Consider the following 21,201-nt stretch of genomic DNA (forward strand, 5'->3'; position numbering starts at 1 on the left):
CCACTGCTCCAAAACTGCCATAAAAAAGCCAGACTAAAGTATGCAACTGAACATGGGGACAAAGATCGTAGTTTTGAAGAAATGTCCTCTGGTCTGATGAAACAAAAATATAACTTTTTGGCCATAATGACCATCGTTATGTTTGGAGGAAAAAGGGGGAGGCTTGCAAGCCGAAGAACACCATCCCAACCGTGAAGCACAGGGGTGGCAGCATCATGTTGTGGGGGTGCTTTGCTGCAAGAGGGACTGGTGCACTTCACAAAATAGATGGCATCATGAGGGAATAAAATGATGTGGATATATTGAAGCAACATCTCAAGACATCAGTCAGGAATTTAAAGCATGGTCGCAAATGGGTCTTCCAAATGGACAATTACCCAAAGCATACTTCCAAAGTTGTGGCAAAATGGCTTAAGGACAACGAAGTCAAGGTATTGGAGTGGCCATCACAAAGCCTGGACCTCAATCCCATAGAACATTTGTGGGAAGAACTGAAAAAGCGTTTGCGAGCAAGGAGGCCTACAAACCTGACTCAGTTACATCAGCTCTGTCAGGAGGAATGGGCCAAAATTCACGCAACTTATTGTGGGAAGCTTGTGGAAGGCTACCCGAAACGTTTCACCCAAGTTCAACAATTTAAAGGCAATGCTACCAAATACTAATTGAGCGTATGTAAACTTCTGACCCACTGGGAATGTGATGAAAGAAATAAAAGCTGAAATAAATAATTCTCTCTACTACTATTCTGACATTTCACATTCTTAAAATGAAGTGGTGATCCTAACTGACCTAAGACAGGGAATTTTTACTAGGATCAAATGTCAGGAATTGTAATAAATGTATTTGGCTAAGGTGTATGTAAACTTCCGACTTCAACTGTATGTGGAGATTGAGATCTGGGGTACATTAGGGGGGCACGGTATCCTGGTTATCATAGCATAGTGTGCAGCCAGCCATTGAGTGAGTGAGTGAGTGAGTGAGTGAGTGAGAGAGGCTTGATGTGTGTCTACTGGTACCGGCAGCTCAGACAGCTCATCTTCAAAGTGGGGCGTCGCGAATTGCCCTCTGCCCTGCATCCCACCATATGTCTGTGTTTGTGAGTGTATGCATGCATTCATTGGTGGGTGGGTGAGTGTGTGTACGCACACATTGGTGCCTGTGAGCATGCGTGCATGAGTTTCGAGTGGTGTTTGTGTTTTCTTGTGTGTTTGTGTTGTGTGTGCTGGCTCGCATTATGTGTGTGTACAGTGCGAGTGTGTAGGTGGGTTATAAATAGCCCCAGACAGCGGACCTGATGGAGTTCAGCCATGGCATCAGCCTGCTTGGCAGATAAAAGAGGCCGCCACAAAGCCTTGCCTCGGCCGTGCACTACAACACATCATACTTCATGTTTCATGGCCTCTCAGCCATATAGAACCCACTTACTGTTATTTTTGGACGGGAGCTTTTCACACAGTCATGGTGAACCATGTCCTTTTTCCCCCAGATGAAATTCTCTCAGTACTTCTGCTCTGGATGAGATGTAACGTTGATGTAGTGTATCATGTGAATAGATATTACTGTAAAATAGACAATGTGTGGACAATATGTACACTTCTGGGACTATTTATTTGCTTCCTTTGTACAGGGCAAATTAATCAAGTGCACCTGAAGCGTATGGAATTATTTGACATATGTATTTGACCGAGGTTTGACTCCAAATTATGTTAACGTGGTTGTATTTGTGAACATCACTTGTATTTTTGGCAGGGATATTTGACATAATTTGCCCAATCCGTTTTCGTAGTCCTTTTGTTTTTGTTTTCTTCTCTCTAAAAAAAGTCTACTGTTGTCCTGAGTCTGCGATCAACCATTTCTATGTACTACGTTCCAATCCTAACTGCTAACAATTGCTTACTGTATCAGTCACTTCGGCTTAAGTTGAAAGCTGTGGACATAGACAACACAGGGTATCATTTACATTAAAGGCAAGAAGGCAGTGAGTGATATCGGAGTGAATTATCCCTTTAATGTGGCTCTGTAGACTTGCGGCCTGACAGTAGGGTGTACAGTGGGGTCCAAAATAATTGACACCCTTGATAAAGATGAGCAATAATGACTGTATAAAATAAATAATTCAAATACTGTGCTATATTGCATGCTCCAAAAAAGTGGGAAATTATATTATTTTATAATATTATAAATGCTCAGAGAAATATATTTTGCTTAACAAGTATTTATATATACTTGTTTTCTCCAAAAATGTATGAGTCAAAATTATGATAATAATTAAAGTAGTCAAAAGTTTAGTATTTGGTCCCATATTCCTAGTAAATTTGAATATAACACTTCTACATTAATGCAGATGCTACCATGGTTACGGATAATCCTGAATGAATCGTGAATAATGATGAGTGAGAAAGTCACAGAGGGTCAAAGATCATACCCCCAAGACATATTAACCTCTCACCATTACCAATAACAGGGGAGGCTAGCATGTATTGGTGGGTATGATCTTTGACCTTCAGTGACTTTCTCACTCATCAATATCTTATATTCTCAATATAGCTCAGTATTTGAATGATTTATTTTATACACTCATTATTGCACCTCTTTATCAAGAGTGTCAATTATTTTGAATCCCACTGTATATGGTTTCTGAGGTGGGAACTGTCAGGACAGACAGACCACTGGGACATTCAGCCTGTTGAAATACAACCCTCTCCTCAATCGAGTGCGCCCTAAGCACTCCACACTCCAACAGCCAACCCCCACCGCTGCAAATTCCCCACTAAACAGGCCCCTCATTTTCTCGCTTTTTCACTCTTCTGTTTTCATGCGCTGGTGTTCCCAGCTTAAGAAAACAACACCATACTCTGTGGTAGCTAGTCTGTGTTTGTGTGTTACCTGAAGGCAGCCAGGTACTCTGCGTCTCCCATGGGTGGTTCTAGCCCCCCAGTGAAAGCCATGTTCACATTGAAGCCCATGCCTGCCCCAGTGCCCACCTACAACACACACAACACAACATAGGTTAGTCACGCACACAACAGGCACACACAGGCAAAATTACACACACCATACACCATAACATCTGAACATTGATTGACCATTCCTCTGTAAGAGGGACCATATCGAAGCCCTTTCTAGTAATATATGTAGTATCTCTAGGAAAAGACTGCTCAGATTACAGCTGCCAGGCAAGAGCACACACTATTATATGCACGCACACACACAAGTACACGCAACACACACTTTTACATTAAGTCTGGGCAGTTTACAAACAACCTCAATAATCTGAACTAAGTGGCGGTTGGCCTCATCATTAAAAAAACATGTATCAGGAAATGCTACAATAGGACTACTGTCAATATTGTAGCAATTATTAGGGGAGAGCCAACAACAGTTGAGTTTTCTTTATGTTGCCAATTTGACTGTGATTAACAGGAACATTTCCAAAAATCTATTTTCTGGTCATTATTGGTTATTGAGCCAGGGATGGCAGAAATTATAGTGCCCCAGTGTTTGACTGAATGGTGAAACACGGCCACCATTTAATTGGATGATCAGTGTTCAACTTCGTGAGTGGTTACCAATCGGAAAAATTGCTACAACTTTCAAAAAATTCCAAGGTTCCCCCTCCTGATTCCGGGAAGATCCTGGAATCAGGAGGGAATACGTCAGAAATCCTCCAACCAGAAATTCAGGAAAACCTGGGGATTTGGGGAAAGTGACAAGAACCCTACGCTACATCGTTTTTCATTAGCAAGAGGAAAGCATTGGTGTTGGAAAAAAATTCTGTCCCATGGCAAAATGTGTAGAATTACAGGGAATTAGCTTTAAAACTGCAACTGTTCTCTCAGTCCCATGACAAAATGTGTAGAATTGCAGGAAACTAGCTTTTGAACTGTAAAATGGTGTCTCAACGCCATTGCAAAATGTGTTGAAATACTGGAAATGTGCTTTCAAACTGCTCCCAAGGATGAACCAGACTTGTGGAGGTCTCTTTGCTCCATGGCAAAATGTGTAGTATTGCAGGAAATTTGTTTTAAAACTATAAAATGTTCTCTTAGCCCCATGGAAAATGTGTTGAATAGCAGGACATTTTGCTTTGAAACTGCAATTTGTCTCTCAGCCCCATGACAAAACATTTAGAATTGCAGAAAACTAGCTTTGAAACTGCAATTTGTCTCTCAACCCCCCCCCCCCCCCCAAACACTAACGCTGCCAATGCTGCTGAAAAAAATCATGGGGGAAACACCGCACACACACACACTCCGCCACTCACCTCATCAGGCGCTCCACTGCCGGGGAAGAAGTTGCCATCGTCGTAGCGATGGAGTGACAGATAGAGAATGTTGGGGTCACTGTAGAATGCTTGTTGCGTGCCATTTCCATGGTGAACATCCTGACAGACATGGAGAGTGGCGGGCTATGGTTACTTCCTGACTAACAACCGATTTAGGATCAGGTCTCCACATCAAAATCCTATCCATAAGCATTGTGCGCTTAACAACAAAATCAACCTTGAGTCAGTCGTCAGATGGGCATAGAAGACTAATAGCAAGTGGAAACCAGAGAAAAATGCTCTCCATTGTCATGCTTAGCCACTATCTAACATCCTACAACCTTTGTGACTAGTTCAGAGGGTTGTTTTACAAATCCCATTGCTGGGTGACAATATCTATTACTTTCCATTTAATTTCAGTAGACCTACCTACATAGTCAAACATAAAAAAGTGACTTAAGCTTCTATATCGAGGCATGATCTCACACATGACATCTTTTAAAGAAGGTTATTTTTAAACTAAGTGCCTATTTCTTGACGGGACTGCTTCAGAAGTTTCTATAGAGATATTTTCTAATTCGAAAGGCCTTTAAGATGTAAAAAAAAAGCTCCTCTTTCAGTTTCTGACCAACAGTTGAAGTCGGAAGTTTACATACACCGTAGCCACTTTATTTTAAGAATGTGAAATGTCAGAATAATAGTAGAGAGAATGATTTATTTCAGCTTTTATTTCTTTCATCACATTCCCAGTGGGTCAGAAGTTTACATACGCTCAATTAGTATTTGGTAGCATTGCCTTTAAATTGTTGAACTTGGGTGAAACGTTTCGGGTAGCCTTCCACAAGCTTCCCACAATAAGTTGCGTGAATTTTGGCCCATTCCTCCTGACAGAGCTGATGTAATGGAGTCAGATTTGTAGGCCTCCTTGTTCGCACACACCTTTTCAGTTCTTCCCAAAAATGTTCAATAGGATTGAGGTCAGGGCTTTGTGATGGTCACTCCAATACATTAACTTTGTTGTCCTTACGCCATTTTGCCACAACTTTGGATGTATGCTTGGGGTCATTGTGCATTTGCTAGACCCATTTGCAACCAAGCTTTAACTTCCTGACTGATGTCTTGAGATGTTTCTTCAATATATCCACATCATTTTCCATCCTCATGATGCCATCTATTTTGTGAAGTGCACCAGTCCCTCCTGCAGCAAAGCACCCCCACAACATGATGCTGCCACCCCCGTGCTTCACGGTTGGGATGGTGTTCTTCGGCTTGCAAGCCTCCCCCTTTTTCCTGCAAACATAACGATGGTCATTATGGCCAAACATTTTTGTTTCATCAGACCAGAGGACATTTCTCCAAAAAGTACGATCTTTCTCCCCATGTGCAGTTGCAAACCGTAGTCTGGCTTATTTATGGTGGTTTTGGAGCAGTGGCTTCTTCCTTACTGAGCAGCCTTTCAGGTTATGTCGATATAGGACTCGTTTTACTGTGGATATAGATACTTTTGTACCAGTTTCTTCCAGCATCTTCACAAGGTGAAGGCTGTTGTTCTGGGATTGAATTGCACTTTTGGCACCAAAGTATGTTCATCTCTAGGCGACAGAAGACGTCTCCTTCCTGAGCGGTATGACGGCTGCGTGGTCCCATGGTGTTTATACTTGCGTACTATTGTTTGTACAGATGAACGTGGTACCTTCAGGCATTTGGAAATTGCTCCCAAGGATGAACCAGACTTGTGGAGGTCTACAATTTTGTATGATTTCTTTTGATTTTCCCATGATGTCAAGCAAAGAGGCACTGAGTTTGAAGGAAGGCCTTGAAATACATCCACAGGTACACCTCCAATTCACTCAAATGATGTCAATTAGCCTATCAGAAGATTCTAAAGCCATGACATCATTTTCTGGAATTTTCCAAGCTATTTAAAGGCACAGTCAACTTAGTGTATGTAAACTTCTGACCCACTGGAATTGTGATACAGTGAATTATAAGTGAAATAATCTGTCTGTAAACAATTGTTGGAGAAATGACTTGTGTCATGCACAAAGTCGATGTCCTAACCATCTTGCCAAAACTATAGTTTGTTAACAAGAAATTTGCGGAGTGGTTGAAAAATGAGTTTTAATGACTCCAACCTAAGTGTGTGTAAACTTCCGACTTCAACTGTACATACCCTAGCTTGACAGTCTTTGTAAGCAGCGCTTTTTGACACAAATGTGTGTCGTACTGATAAATGACATGACGCAGAGTGTACAGCGCTCTTGCAAGATTTGGTACCAAGATTATTATGACATCAGTTTCACAGATTCTAACGCCAGACATATGTCTCATATGTTGCCACTGAATAACTTGGTCTGTAAAAGCATTACATTAAACTCGCTGGGCTGACCCCATTTAGTCGACTGGTTGATTGGTGGGTTGTTAGGCTGTTGGTGGACCAAGATTTATTTTACTTGAGCGGTAGCAAATATATATATACACTATACTGTATATAAGTATGTGGACACCCATTCAAATGAGTGTATTCGGCTATTTCAGTCACACCCGTTGCTGACAAGTGCATAAAATCAAGCACAGTCATGCAATCTCCATAGACCAACATTGGCAGTAGAATAGCCTTACTGAAGAGCTCAGTGACTTTCAACGTGGCACCGTCATAGGATGCCACCTTTCCAACAAGTCAGTTGGTCACACAACCCCAGAGAACGGGACCACTGAGTGCTGAAGTGTGTAAAAAAAAAACATCAATCCCTGGTTGCAACACTCGCTACCGAGTTCCAAACTGCCTCTGGAAGCAACGTCAGCACAATAACTGTTCGTCGGGAGCTTCATGAAATGGGTTTCCATGGCCGAGCAGCCGCACACAAGCCTAAGATCACCATGCGCAATGCCAAGCGTCGGCTGGAGTGGTGTAAAGCTCGCTACCATTGAACTCTGGAGCAGTGGAAACATGTTTACTGGAGTGATTAATCATGCTTCACTATCTGGCAGTCAGACGAACAAATCTGTGTTTGGCAGGTGTCAGAAGAATGCTACACGCCCCAATGCATAGTGCCATCTGTAAAGTTTGGTGGAGGATGAATAATGGTCTGGGGCTGTTTTTCAGGGTTCGGGCTAGGTCCCTTAGTTCCAGTGAAGGGAAATCTTAACGCTACAGCATACACTGACATTATCGACATTGATGTGCTTCCATCAAACACCTTTGGGATGAATTGGAACGCAGACTGCAAGCCAGGCCTAATCGCCCAACATCAGTGTCTGACCTCACATCAGTGTCCGACCTCGCAGTAATGTTCCAACATCTAGTGGAAAGCCTTCCCAGAAGAGTGGATGCTGTTATAGCAGCAAAGGGGGGACCAGCCCATGATTTTGGAATGAGGTGTTCGACGAGCAGGTGTCCACATACTTTTCGTCATTTACTGCTCCCTCTTGAGTCATTTGTGTGTCTTAATTAATGCATCACAGTGTGCTTAAAGCATCAGACAAGCTCAGTAGCCTATATATAGTTGTTTTTATTAACACATAGGGTGTGTCTATATAGGGAAAAATAAACGTTTAAAAATGTGCTTAAAAGGTGGCTCTCGGTCGACAAAGATGTTTTTTTTGTCGGGGACATGCCCTACGCAGAACATGAACAAATGTTAATAAAGATAGGTCACATTATTTTCTATAATAATATATGCCATTTAGCAGACAATTTTATGCAGAGCGACTTAAAGACATGCGTGCATACATTTTATGCATGGGTGGCATCAGCGGGAAACGAACCCACTACCCCCTTGCAAGCGCCATTCTCTAATGACTGAGCCCCACCTTATTCTGTGTGAAAGCACAGGAGGTCCAAGGTGAACTCACCCAATCCACAATCAGGATCTTACTGACACTGAGCCTCTGCTGCAGAAGTTTAGCTGCGATGGCCACGGAGTTGAAGTAACAGAATCCCCTGTGTGAGTGATGAGGGGGAGGAGTGATAGAGAGAAAGAAGAGAGAAAGAAAGAATATACATTGAGTTCAATAGGTATTGTGATTAGGGTTCTAATAATTAGATTTTGCTCGAAATCTCATACCGTTTCCATAACAATAAGAACTGATCCAATGAGAAGAAAGAAACATAAATGACGTGGGACTTACATAGGTGTGCTCTCCTCCGCGTGGTGTCCAGGGGGCCGGACTACAGCAAAGCCGTTCTGCCAATCAGAGAAGAGGGAGCCATGTTACCCATAAGGCCTTGGGTAACATGGCTCCCTCTCACAGACTAACAGACACTCGTACTGCAATAGCACAGATAAACACATAACCCCATAAATACACACGAAAATACCTACTTACACACACACACACACACACTAACACGCACACACACATTCCAGTTTCTCCATGCAGTATTCAGTTCTCTGCCTCTATGACCCTAAATCCCCTTGTGGCTCACACTTAATTGCTTTGCCATTGACAGGGAGGAGGGTCAGACACTGCCGATGACACACACACGCGAAAATGTTTATTCTATTCTACTGAGCCATTTACTTTATGTTCATATTCTGATCTTGTATTATTTCATATTGTTGTTGTATTGTCGAGAAGGAACCTACAAGTAAGCATTTCGTTGGACAGTGCATACCATGTGTATCCTGTACTTACGACTAATAAATCTTGAAACACACACACACACACACACACACACACACAAAAGGTATGGCTGACAGCTGAGAGCAGCAGTGCGAGGCGTGGATGTTGTGTTAATGTAGGGACCTGTGGGACTCCCGCTGCTCCTGCGCCGACTGTTTACGGTCCTGGTGTAATATGGGGACATATGGGGACTGGTAGGGACGCCCAGTGTTTTCGGGGCCCTGACTGTGGTATGTGTACGTGGTGAGGTGACCTGTGTCCCTGTAGTCCAGTCTAATGATGTTGAGGCAGCTGCTGTGGATTACTCTCCACCTCGCCTGGCCGCAGAGGATATTATTCTAGCAGAGGGACAGAAGGAACTCAGATTCCCTCTGACGATAGGGACCCGCTTTCAAAGAGCTGTGTGTGTGCGAGAGAGAGCGAGTGTGTGTGATTTAAAGAGATTAATGGGATTCCATTGAGTTCTATTTTAGAAACATTGATGATGCAGATGCAAGGCTCACTTGAACAGGCACGGGGGGGGGGTGGCAGGTGATGTTAGAGTCTGGTTTCCCTCCCTGGGGTTACGTGTGTGTGTGTGCGCGTGTGTGCTAAAATGGGGTTAAGGGGCAAGGAGGTCACTTCCTGTGATCTCTAACCCTTATGTAGAGCGCAGACATTTTTTTCATGAATAATTTCAGGTCATTATTCTTAGAAAGAGAGCCATGCCCTCCATAAATCAATCAAGATAAATGGATGAACAAATGAGTCCATGAATGAATAAAACAAGTCAAAAAATCTCAGTAACAACAACCAGTGCTGTTCACTAAATGGCTTACATATTCATCAACAGATACACTCCAAACAACAACCTTCAAATAACAATAGATCACATCCATTTTACGGTATGCACTAACTGCCTCCCCTAACCAATGCTTCCAATTCCACTGGAGCAAGAAGGAGAGTGAATGTGCTAGTTGAAGCCCTAAGTCCTAGCTGAGACTCTCTGCGAGCGTTAGCAATTTAGCATCCTATGCCAACGGCTGAGAGAGGGATTATCATAAGTCTCCGTTACCTTACCCAGCTCTGCAGGTGGCTGTGGTGGGCAGGCTAATAAAGTCGGAGTGTTAGCAGGGACTATTAGAGCTAGCCAATTAGCGATGCCCGCGCACTAGGCCGCCCCGCGGAGTTCAAACAACAGTCGGCACTGCCAGGAGAAGCCACAGACACAGGAAAGCAGGCGGGCAGGAGTGTCTGTCTGAAAAGTGCTAATGAGAGCTGTAGGGAAGTGGTAGGGAAGGGGGCGGGGGGCATTCCTACCGAGTCTGGAGGTGTTAAGAGAGAGCATGGCTAACAAGGCTAAATGAATGAAGCCTAATTCAAATCAAATCAAACTCTACACGCCCCGAATACAAGAAGTGTAGATTTTACCGTGAAATGCTTACTTACAAGCCTTGCAGTTCAAGAAGAAAATATTTACCAAGTAGACTAAAATAAAAAGTAATAATAAAAAGTAACACAATAAGAATAACGAGGCTATATACAGGAGGCACCGGTACCGAGTCAGTGTGCAGGGGTACAGGTTAGTTGAGGTAATCTGTACATGTAGGTGGGGGCGAAGTGAGGTAGCAAACAAACAGCGAGTAGCAGCAGTGCAGTGGGGGGGGGTATTTCCGGTGGCTATATCCGGTGGCTATTTTTATGAATTGTTCAGCAGTCTAATGGCTAGGGGGTGGAAGCTGTTGAGGAGCCTTTTGGACTTGGCACTCCGGTACCGCTTACCGTGCGGTAGCAGAGAAAACAGTCTATAACTTGGGTGACTGGAGTTTCTGACAATTTTATGCGCTTTACTCCGCCTATTATTTTGGTCCTGGATGACAGGAAGCTTGGCCCAAGTGATGTATTGGGCCGTTTGAACTACCCTCTGTAGCACCTTATGGTCAGATGTCGAGCAGTTGCCATACCAGGTGGTGATGCAACCCGTCAGGATGCTCTCGATGGTGCAGCTGTAGAACCTATTGAGGATCTGGGGGCCCATGCCAAATCTTTTGAGTCTCCTAAGGGTAAAAAGGTTTTGCTGTCCCCTCTTCATGACTGTCTTGGTATGTTTGGACCATGATAGTTCGTTGGTGATGTGGACACCAAGGAACTTGAAACTCTCGACCTGCTCCACTACAGCCCCGTTGATGTTAATGGGGGTCTGTTCGGCCCATCTTTTCCTGTTTTGCCCATATTGAGGGAGAGGTCTTTGTCCTGGCACCACACTGACAGTTCTCTGACCTCCTCCCTATAGGCTGTCTCATCGTTGTCGGTGATCTGTTGTGTCGTCAGCCAACTTAATGATGGTGTCGGAGTCGTGTTTGGCCACACAGTCGTGGGTGAACAGGGAATACAGGAGGGGATGAAGTACACACCCCTGAGGGCCCCCAGTGTTGAGGATCAGCGTGGCAGATGCATTGTTGCCTACCCTTACCACCTGGGGGCGGCCCGTCAGGAAGTCCAGGATCCAGTTGCAGAGGGAGGTGTTTAGTCCCAGAGTCCTTAGTTTAGTGATGAGCTTCGTGGGCACTTTGGTGTTGAACGCTGAGCTGTAGTTGTTGAACAGCATTCTCACATAGGTGTTAATTTTGTCCAGGTGAGAAAGGGCGGTGTGGAGCACAATTGAGATTGCGTCATCTGTGGATCTGTTGGGGCGGTATGTGAATTGGAGTAGGTCTAGTGTGTCCGGGAGGATGCTGTTGATGTGAGCCAAGACCAGCCTTTCATGGCTACTGACGTGAGTGCCACGAGGCAGTAATCATTTAGGCAGGTTACCTTTGCTTCCTTTGGCACAGGGACTATGGTGGTCTGCTTGAAACATGTATGTATTACAGACTCAGAGGTTGAAAATGTCAGTGAAGACACCTGACAGTTGGTCGGCGCAGGCCCATCTGGCCCAGCAGCTTTGTGAATGTTGACCTGTTTAAAGGTTTTGTTCACATCGGCTACCGAGAGCTTTATCACACAGTTATCCAGAACAGCTGGTGTTCTCGTGCATGGTTCAGCATTGCTTGCCTCGAAGCGAGCATAAAAGGCATTTAGCTCGTCTGGTAGGCTCGCGTCACTGGGCAGCTCGAGTCTGGGTTTCCCTTTGTAGTCCATAATAGTTTTCAAGCCCTGTCACATCCGACGAGCGTCAGAGACGGTGTAGTAGGATTCAATCTTAATCATGTATTGACGCTTTGCTTGTTCGTTTGAGGGCATAGCGGGATTTCTTATAAGCGTTCGGATTAGTCCCGCTCATTGAAAGTGGCAGCGCTAGTCTATACGGTCACTGTGGGGATGACCTCATCGATGCACTTATTGATGAAGTTGATGACTGAGGTGGTGTATTCCTCAATGCCATTGGATGAATCCCGGAACATATTCCAGTCTGTGCTAGCAAAACAGTCCTGTAGTCTGACCACTTCCATATTGAGCGAGTAACTGGTACTTCCTGCTTTAGTTTTTGATTGTATGCAGGAATCAGGGCAATATAATTTTGGTCAGATTTGCCAAATGGAGGGCAGGGGTGAGCTTTGTTTGCATGTCCGTGTGTGGAGTAAAGATGGTCTCGGATTCTTTTCGCCTGATTGTACATTTGACATGCTGGTAAAAATTTGCTAAAACTGATTTAAGTTTGCCTGCATTAAAGTCCCCGGCGACTAGGAACGCCGCTTCTGGGTGAGCATTTTCTTCTTTGCTTATGGCCTTAAAACATCAGCCATGTTCTTCGGCGCCATATTAATAGACCTCACTTGAGTGGGGCTAGCGTTAGCACCGTTAATGAGGTCTAATGATCAATGCTCCACTCTGCCACCTAACCGCCAGAATACTCCCTTGTCACACAGTATGCCCTACCAGTCTCTCCAGTCAAGAAGCATCTGCAAGATGACTACAACGTCAACTTAGACATGTCATCCCCTTTGAGATATAAACAAATCTTGACCCGTACTAATTCTAGCAAAAACGTTGTAAAGTGGAAACCCCACACCCTTAAAACAACTCCCCGGCGTGATTTGAGAACATAGGCTCACCAAATCAAATCAAATTTTATTTGTCACATACACATGGTTAGCAGATGTTAATGCGAGTGTAGCGAAATGCTTGTGAAAGGCTACACCTGTGTATGTGTGTATGATTTTGTAGTGCCGTCTAATCGAGAGAGCAGCATTTCACCTCAGCGTCCGAAGCGAGATGGCATTATCGTTGGTAATATAGGCATTCAGACAGACAGCTAGACAGACACACGATGACGAGGGACATGGAGCTAACCTTGAGCTCTCCAGCCGCCACTTTGAAGACCAGCTCCACAACGGAGCCCACAGCCAGACGAGCCGCGCTGGACGAGTGGACCTCGTTCCAAATGGTGTCGCTGTCCACCTGTGAACACGAACACACATTTATGTAATGCGCAATATATACATGTTCATGTATAATACACAATGTAAACAGGGTAAAGCATTCAATTGGACAATGTTGGACCAGGATGGCTGTGGTGCCATTTGTCCTCCCAGTCCCAACAATCCCAGAGGTATAAAGAGTGAAGAAGATATGCGCACACAAGCTACAATACAAAAGCCCCTAACCACACACAGTGTTTACAAATCCCTTGTATTGTATCAAAGCTTGCTTGGGGGGGGGACGACTTGATTGCTGAGCAGAAAAGAGACTCAGAGTGAGTTATGGGTCAATCCAACTGACGTGAATGACTCCCCTTACAGACAGAAACTCAGTTTGGACAGCCAGGCTTAGTTTCTTGTATATACACGAATATCCTGCTGGCACACACACACACACACACACACACACACACACACACACACACACACACACACACACACACACACACACACACACACACACACAAAACATACACACAGTTGCACAAACACACACACACACACACAAACACATACACATCCTGTACGTCAATCTAAAGGGTAGGGAGAACTAATTTGCTCTTCACACGTCTGTCCGCCTGAGTGTGCTTCTGGTGGGACCCCATGGGGGAACACAAAAGCATGCTAGTAGAGGTGTGATTGTAACGTCCGGGAGAGAGGTGAGATGGCTTTTATTCACAGACGTGTGTCAATATTGAGCCAAGGGAGAAGTTTGGGAGAGATGAAGGATATACTGTAGACGGAGAGAAATATTAAATATTTTAAAGGGGGGGGGGGGGGGGGGGCATGGAGAGTGATGTGGGATGGGGTGGGGGGAGCTGGCTAGTCCCGGGGTTGTGGAGGTGTGGGGTGTGCATGTGGTCAGAGAGAGAGAGGCCAGGCATTCATCCGTCAGGGCTGATTATGCTGACACACGCCTGCTCCGTGGCCCCAATCACAGCGCGCACACACAGTACTTCTACACACATCTTTACTCCTCTACACACCACCTTAACCCCCCCCCCCCGGGTTAAGGTTGAATTCTAAGGAGAAGAAAACAGCTGGCAGAGGGAAAGATAGGCAGGAGAGGGATAGAGAGAGAGAGAGAGAGAGAGAGAGAGAGAGAGAGAGAGAGAGAGAGAGAGAGAGAGAGAGAGACTGGCTTCCAGTCGAAGCTCGCATCCACTACAAGCCCATGGCACTTGCCTATGGAGCAGCAAGAAGAACTGCCCCTCCCTACCTTAAGGCTATGTTCAAACTCTACACCCCAACCCGAGCACCCCGTTCTGCCACCTCTGGTCTCTTAGCCGTCTTGGCCCTCCAAGCTCTTCTCTGTCCTGGCACACCAATGGTGGGACCAGCTTCCCACCCCCCTAACTCTTCAAACAGTATCTAAAATAATCCCACAGCACCCCCCACTACCTCCTCACCCCCCTCCCCCACTAGCTCTGACCCTGCTACTTTATTGATGAAAACGTACGTACGGTGGCTGTGATATGTGGTTGTCTCACCTAGCTATCTGAAGACGAACGCACTAACTGTAAGTCGTTCTGCATAGGAGCGTCCGCTGAATGACTACAATGGCAACGTAAAGGTAGCGAAGGGATAGAGCGAGAGGGAGTTTGTGGGGACCTGGGACCTTCTGTGATCCTCGGGGTCGCTGATAGACTCAGCATACATTGACTCTGGCGATCAATGCCCGCTGCATTTGGCTTTCAACGGCATGAACGCTCAAGGCTAGAGTTAGAAAAGAAAAGGAGAACAGGGGGCCTTTTCAAGTCACGCCAAGAAGGACTTTGTCACAAATTATGAGTCTGCGGTGCATTTTACGATGCAAAGAAGACCGGTGGGGAGGGAGGGGGAGGGAAATAGGTTGGGGGGGAGAAGGCACGGGGGAGTTGAATGAAGAGTGACGGCTGCACCAGAGTGAGTGAGTGAGTGAGTGAGTGAGTGAGTGAGTGAGTGAGTGAGTGTGAGTGAGTGAGGAAGTCATCAAGGAAATGAATGATAAAGTAATTGAGTGATCAAGCTAAAAAAAAATGGGAGACGACGACGAAATGTGACAATGTACCCTGGGATGAACTGAGGAGTGTGTAAAAAAAAGTGAAGGAAAAGATTGAGAGAGGGAGGGAGGGACACAGCGCCAAAGTATGTCACTGGGAGAAGAAAGTGCAACGTCGGAAGGGCAGAGCAGCCTTTGACGAAAGCGACTTGCAAGACTGAGACTGAGGAAGACGAGGCGAAAGATGCACGCCAGTACGACCAAGAGCGATAAGGGGGATAAAAGAGAGAGGAAAATGAGGGACCAGGGAACCAAAGAGAGTGAGGGAACGTGTTGGAATGAAAGAGTGGTAGTTCTGCTCAGGCTGACAGGGTAATTTGATGAGGCGAGGCGCTGTGCTGGGACTACAGGAAGACAACAATTTAGCCCTCATTTCCATAAAACAGAGCAGAGCCCCTTCTGTTTCCCACCGGCAGCGGCGGGCAGAACAACAGACCCAGCTAGATGCCCTCTGTGGAGAGAGCGAGAGGTAAGGGGAAGAGGGAGAGGGATTGAAAATCAGACCTCTGTCAACATATTGATCTACGGAGCAACAAACACACAATCTGAGTTCACACACTCCAATACACACTCCCACACATACAGTACGCAAGGGAACACACGCCCCCATGAAGACAACGAAATGCAAGCATACAGAGAGGGTCACACACATACACTAACCCAGCTGACCTTGATCTTACCTGCCACCCCCCCAACCATCACACTGAAGGAACAGCACACACACACACAGCATTGCCCCCCCAACCTCCCCCTTACCCCCCCTCCCCTCCAGTGTCCCCCTCAAAACACAGACAGCGCCCTCCCACCCTCTCTACAGGACACAGCTTGTTTATAGAAAACATATGGTCACAATTACCCACTCGACAGAAAGCAGAGCAACAGTTTTGGTTGCCTCTGGTGCTCCAGGGTGGTGTGTGTGTGTGTGTGTGTGTGTGTGTGTGTGTGTGTGTGTGTGTGTGTGTGTGTGTGTGTGTGTGTGTGGGATAACACACAACACCATTATTTAGACAGGGGAGAATAAGTAGGGAGTGACTTACCCCTACCCCTCCACAAGGCAGCCTCACAAACATGGGAGTCAATGAACCTGAGAGGGAGAGAGATAGAATGGGGGTGGAGAGAGAGAGAGAGAGAGGGAGAGAGGGAGAGAGAGAGAGAAAGGTCAGAGGCAACCGCCAGAATACTCCCTTGTCACACAGTATGCCCTACCAGTCTCTCCAGTCAAGAAGCATCTGCAAGATGACTACAACGTCAACTTAGACATGTCATCCCCTTTGAGATATAAACGAATCTTGACCCGTACTAATTCTAGCAAAAACGTTGTAAAGTGGAAACCCCACACCCTTAAAACAACACCCCGGCGTGATTTGAGAACATAGGCTACACCTGTGTATGTGTGTATGATTTTGTAGTGCCGTCTAATCGAGAGAGCAGCATTTCACCTTTGGGCCTGAACATTTAAAATGTGTCTAGGTGACCATTCACTATTCTTAGTGGGTCCTGAGTTGATCATTACACTTCTGCATTAATATGAATTCATATAGCAGACCCTCCTAGAGCATTGACGCATGACAGAATACACAACAAAGTCACATGTATTTGAAGTAAACACTTTTAAAATGGTGCAAGTGGAAATACGGAAAGTCCAACAGTCCAAAACAGTGTTTTTCCTGCGGGTACTTGGGGGTCCTTCAGGGGTACTCCGGACAGAGCAAAATGTACACGGTGCTACAGTAACTAAAAAGGTTGGGACAAAATGACTGTTCTTCGACAGGCGCTGCTTGGTTAACTCCGATATGACAGCCAGGGTGGTCATAGTTCGATGTTTGAGCCAAGCCGTCAGTCTCCCTCTCAACCAATACGAAATATTTAGGTGATGGATCAGAACACTTTGGGTGGAGGGAGTAAACACAGAGGGGTGATGTCATGGAACATTGTGTGTGTGCGAGTGTGTGTGTGCGCGCGCGTGCGGTCATTATTGGCAGAGAGGTAGCGGCCTTGACCGAGCTTAGGGACAGACTTGAACGAGCTCCAACTGTGGCGAGATAACACGGGAACGGAACGACAACAAATAAAATGGTGGTTGTTTAGGTAAACAAAACAAATTCTGTGGAGCTTCCTGGCTTTTTCTTTACACAGAAGGCTATAATGCAGATCATAAAGTTGATACCGGTCTGGTAGAGGAACACTATCATTAGACCAGCTCTGCCCTGTAATAACCGACAGCGGAGGTGTGAGAGGGGGGGGAGAGATTGCAGTCTACGGGAGACTGTTATTGTCGTATACTCTCATACTGTAGGCAATCCTGTTCATATACTGTACTTTGTGCATATAAATCAAATCAAATCAAATTGTATTTGTCACAGGTGTAGGTAGACCTTACCGTGAAATGCTTACTTACAAGCCCTTAACCAACAATGCAGTTCAAGAAAGAGAGTTAAGAAAATATGTACTAAATAAGCTAAAGAAAAAATGTAAATAAAACACAGTAACATTTTCAATAACAAGGCTATATACAGTCTGTGTGGTGGTACAGGTTAGTCGAGGTCATGTGTACATGCAGGCAGGGGTAAAGTGACTATGCATAGATAATAAACAGTGAGTAGCAGCAGTGTAAAAACAAAGGGGGGGAGGGGGGGGCATTTGATTAATTGTTGGCTTTGGGGTAGAAGCTGTTAAGGAGCCTTTTGGACCTAGACTTGGTGCTCTTGTAACACTTGCAGTGCGGTAGCAGAGAGAACGGTCTATGACAAGGGTGACTGGAGTCTCTGACTATTTTTTGGGCCTTCCTTTGACATTGCCTGGTATATAGGTCCTGGATGGCAGGAAGCTTGGCCCCAGTGATGTACTGGGCTGTACGTACTACTCTCTGTAGCACCTTACGGTTGGATGCTGAGCAGTTGCCATACCAGGCGGTGAAGCAACCGGTCAGGATGCTCTCGATAGTGCAGCTGTATAACTATTTGAAGATCTGAGGACCCATGCCAAATATTTTCAGGCTCCTGAGTGGGAAATGGCTTTGTTGTGCCCTGTTCATGACTGTCTTGGTGTATTTGGACCATGATATTGTTGGTGATGTCGACCCGCTCCACTACAGCCCCATCAATGTTAATGGGGGCCTGTTCGGCTCGCCTTTTCCTGTGACCTCCTCCCTATAGGCTGTCTCATCATTGTCGGTGATCAGGCTCAGCACTGTTGTGTCGAAAGCAAACTTAATGATGGTGTTGGAGTCGTGCTTGGCCACACAGTCGTGGGTGAACAGGGAGTACAGGAGGGGACTAAGCACGCACCCCTGAGGGGCCCAGTGTTGAGGATCAGCGTGGCAAACGTGTTGTTGCCTACCCTAACCACCTGGGGGCGGCCCGTCAGGAAGTCCAGGATCCAGTTGCAGAGTGAGGTGTTCAGTCCCAGGGTCCTTAGCTTATTGATGAGCTTTGAGGGCGCTATGGTGTTGAACACTGAGCTGTAGTCAGTGAACAGCATTCTCACATAGGTGTTCATTTAAGCAGATTTCCGTCGCTTTCTTGGGCACAAGGACTATGGGGGTCTGTTTGAAACATGTAGGTATTACAGACTCGGTCAGATACAGGCCAATCCTAACTTCTGACATGCATTGATAATTTGTGATCATTTGACTTCAGTGGAAGTTGGGATTCACCCTCACTATAATGAGAGCATCTACACAACTGATCCTGTATAGTGTATTAAGCACCAACATCCATTTGGGTATGGGCCATATCCACAAAGCCTCTCAGAGTAGGTTTTCTGATCTAGGATCAGTTTAGCATTTTAGATCATAATGAATTAGATTATTTGGACAGATCCTAGATCAGCACTGGTGTATGACTTACTGTCTAGTTTCTGTCGGAGTGGGTTGGTTCCATACAGAAGGACGTGGGCTTCAGAGTGAACCGTCTGCAACTCCTCCAGAGTGGCTTTCCGCCCTCGGATACACTGCAGAGAGACAGAGAGACACACATGGACCGAGAGACAGAGAGAGAGAAAGAGCGAGAGGGGAGAGAGAACGAGAGAGAGAGGGGTAGGGAGAGCGGGAGAGAGAGAGGGGGAGAGAGAGCGAGAGAGAGTTGGTAACACTTACTATGACACCTGTATCTGTGATGCTTTATCCATTAGTTATAACACACTCCTGCTTTACTAATCCCCAAGGGTCACCTGAGCTTTTGATGGACAGGAGGGATGGAAAGATGAAAAGGAGGGAGTTGAGGAGGATTGGAGAGGAGGGGGGGACAGGGTAACACCTGTAGTCAGGAATCTCCAATTAGTTACAGTGGGGGTCGTAAAGGGGGACCGAAGGGTGTGTGTGTGTGTGTGTGTGTGTGTGTGTGTGTGTGTGTGTGTGTGTGTGAGTGAAAGAGAGAGACAAAGAGAGAAAGACAGGAGAGTGAGAGCGGAGAGCAGAGGGGAAGGGAGGGGAGGAAGTCTGGGGATGGGACTTGTTTGTTTGTGCCATTCAGGAAAAACAGAGACGGCAGCTATGCAACCAAGCGTAGCGCTGACGCAGTGAGCGAGTGAGATGCAGAAGAGGTCAGACACAAACACGCACAGCGCAGAGTGTGATGCAGGATAGATCATCCCCATTTAGGAACCATTAAACTGTGTTAATAGCTCTCAGATGAAGAGTAAAGCATGCCTCTTGCTGAGCAAGTTTGTGTGTCTGTGTCGTAAGTATATGTGCGCACGTGTGCGTGTGTGTGAGTGGATGGTCACAGAACAGGTGCAGTGCGTGATAAGACCCACTATGATAAGACCCACTATTAGCTCAAATTCAGCTTCAACCCACTAGCAGCTTTTAATCTCTACCAGCGCTTCAAAACAACATAAAACTTCAAAAACAACCCCCTAAGCTAAACACTGGCTAAACCCCCCCGAATGGTTATGGTTAGGATTTGTCAACGGCTTGCCCTATGGACAACTTGCTGTAGGGTGTTTTGTCAACGGGAAGGTTGGTTTAACACTGCCCTCTCCTGGTCAGAAAGGGTCTAAAATTGGAGGAACAGGTCCATCTCAATAGTCCAGGTTGGATGGGGAAAGGCAGCCACTTTATACTGTTGAGATCGGTTGGCAAACAAGCTTCCTCAGTTACTCTGACAGGGGACCTGAATTTATACTCCAAAGTGGATTCCTCTCCTTAGTCTCTGCAATGGTCGAGAAGAAAAAAAATAGACTATATGGGTGAAACCCCAGAGCTGGCCACATTTTAACCTGTCCTATTACTTTAACCCGTCCTGTTACTTCTGAATCCGTGCTGAAAAGAGGGATACAATGTAAGAAAGACAGTTAACATTTGACATGTTAGTCATTTAGCAGATGTTCTAATCCAGAGCGATTTACAATTAGTGCATTTATATATATTTATATTAGTGCCTTTATATAATTCCCCAGAGAAAGGGGGGGGGGGGGGATTTAGAGTTTCAGACATTTTCGGGAAGATGGACAAGGACGTTAGGGGGAAGCCTGATCCACCATTGTCGAGCCAGGACAGAGGAGAACTCTGACTGGTTCTGAGCGGGACCCGCCCTCCCGTAAGGGGTGGGAGGGTCACGAGACCAGAAGTGATCGGGTTGGGGTGTAGGGGTTCCGTACCTCACACTTGCCCCTCAGTCCAGTCTCCTGCAGTCGGGACCAGATGCTCTGGATGCGTCCGGCGTGCTCGGGGTGTGTGTTGGTGTTGCCACACATACACTGGTGCTTCTGCATCAACGTGTCATACACCAGGCCTGGAGGGGAGAGGGGCAACGCACAGACACACACACACAGGGTTATGAAAGACAATGTTAATGTGACTGTTTGGAAGACATAGGTTCTGACAAACAGCACACGCACACTGCACTGCTGATCAGTATGCTGGACAC

The 21,201-nt window shown here is 45.9% G+C and overlaps 1 protein-coding gene across 11 annotated transcripts in view; it reads right to left on the minus strand.

The window, feature by feature from the left end:
* hdac4 (histone deacetylase 4) overlaps positions 1–21,201 on the minus strand; it is a 259,159-nt gene that overhangs the window by 36,159 nt on the left and 201,799 nt on the right. For all 11 annotated transcript variants that reach the window (XM_090215730.1, XM_036958951.2, XM_036958952.2 and 8 more), the window contains 8 exons: positions 20,933–21,066; positions 19,180–19,282; positions 16,369–16,415; positions 13,163–13,270; positions 8,396–8,451; positions 8,120–8,207; positions 4,265–4,384; positions 2,887–2,984 (listed from right to left, as the gene is read on the minus strand). In XM_090215730.1, the coding sequence (XP_090071856.1) occupies positions 2,887–2,984; positions 4,265–4,384; positions 8,120–8,207; positions 8,396–8,451; positions 13,163–13,270; positions 16,369–16,415; positions 19,180–19,282; positions 20,933–21,066 (754 nt within the window). The remainder of the gene's footprint in view (positions 1–2,886; positions 2,985–4,264; positions 4,385–8,119; positions 8,208–8,395; positions 8,452–13,162; positions 13,271–16,368; positions 16,416–19,179; positions 19,283–20,932; positions 21,067–21,201) is intronic.

The sequence above is a fragment of the Oncorhynchus mykiss genome, chromosome 22 (genome assembly GCF_057628025.1).
Source record: "Oncorhynchus mykiss isolate SJ-2025 chromosome 22, ASM5762802v1, whole genome shotgun sequence".
NCBI classification, from domain to species: Eukaryota; Metazoa; Chordata; class Actinopteri; order Salmoniformes; family Salmonidae; genus Oncorhynchus; species Oncorhynchus mykiss.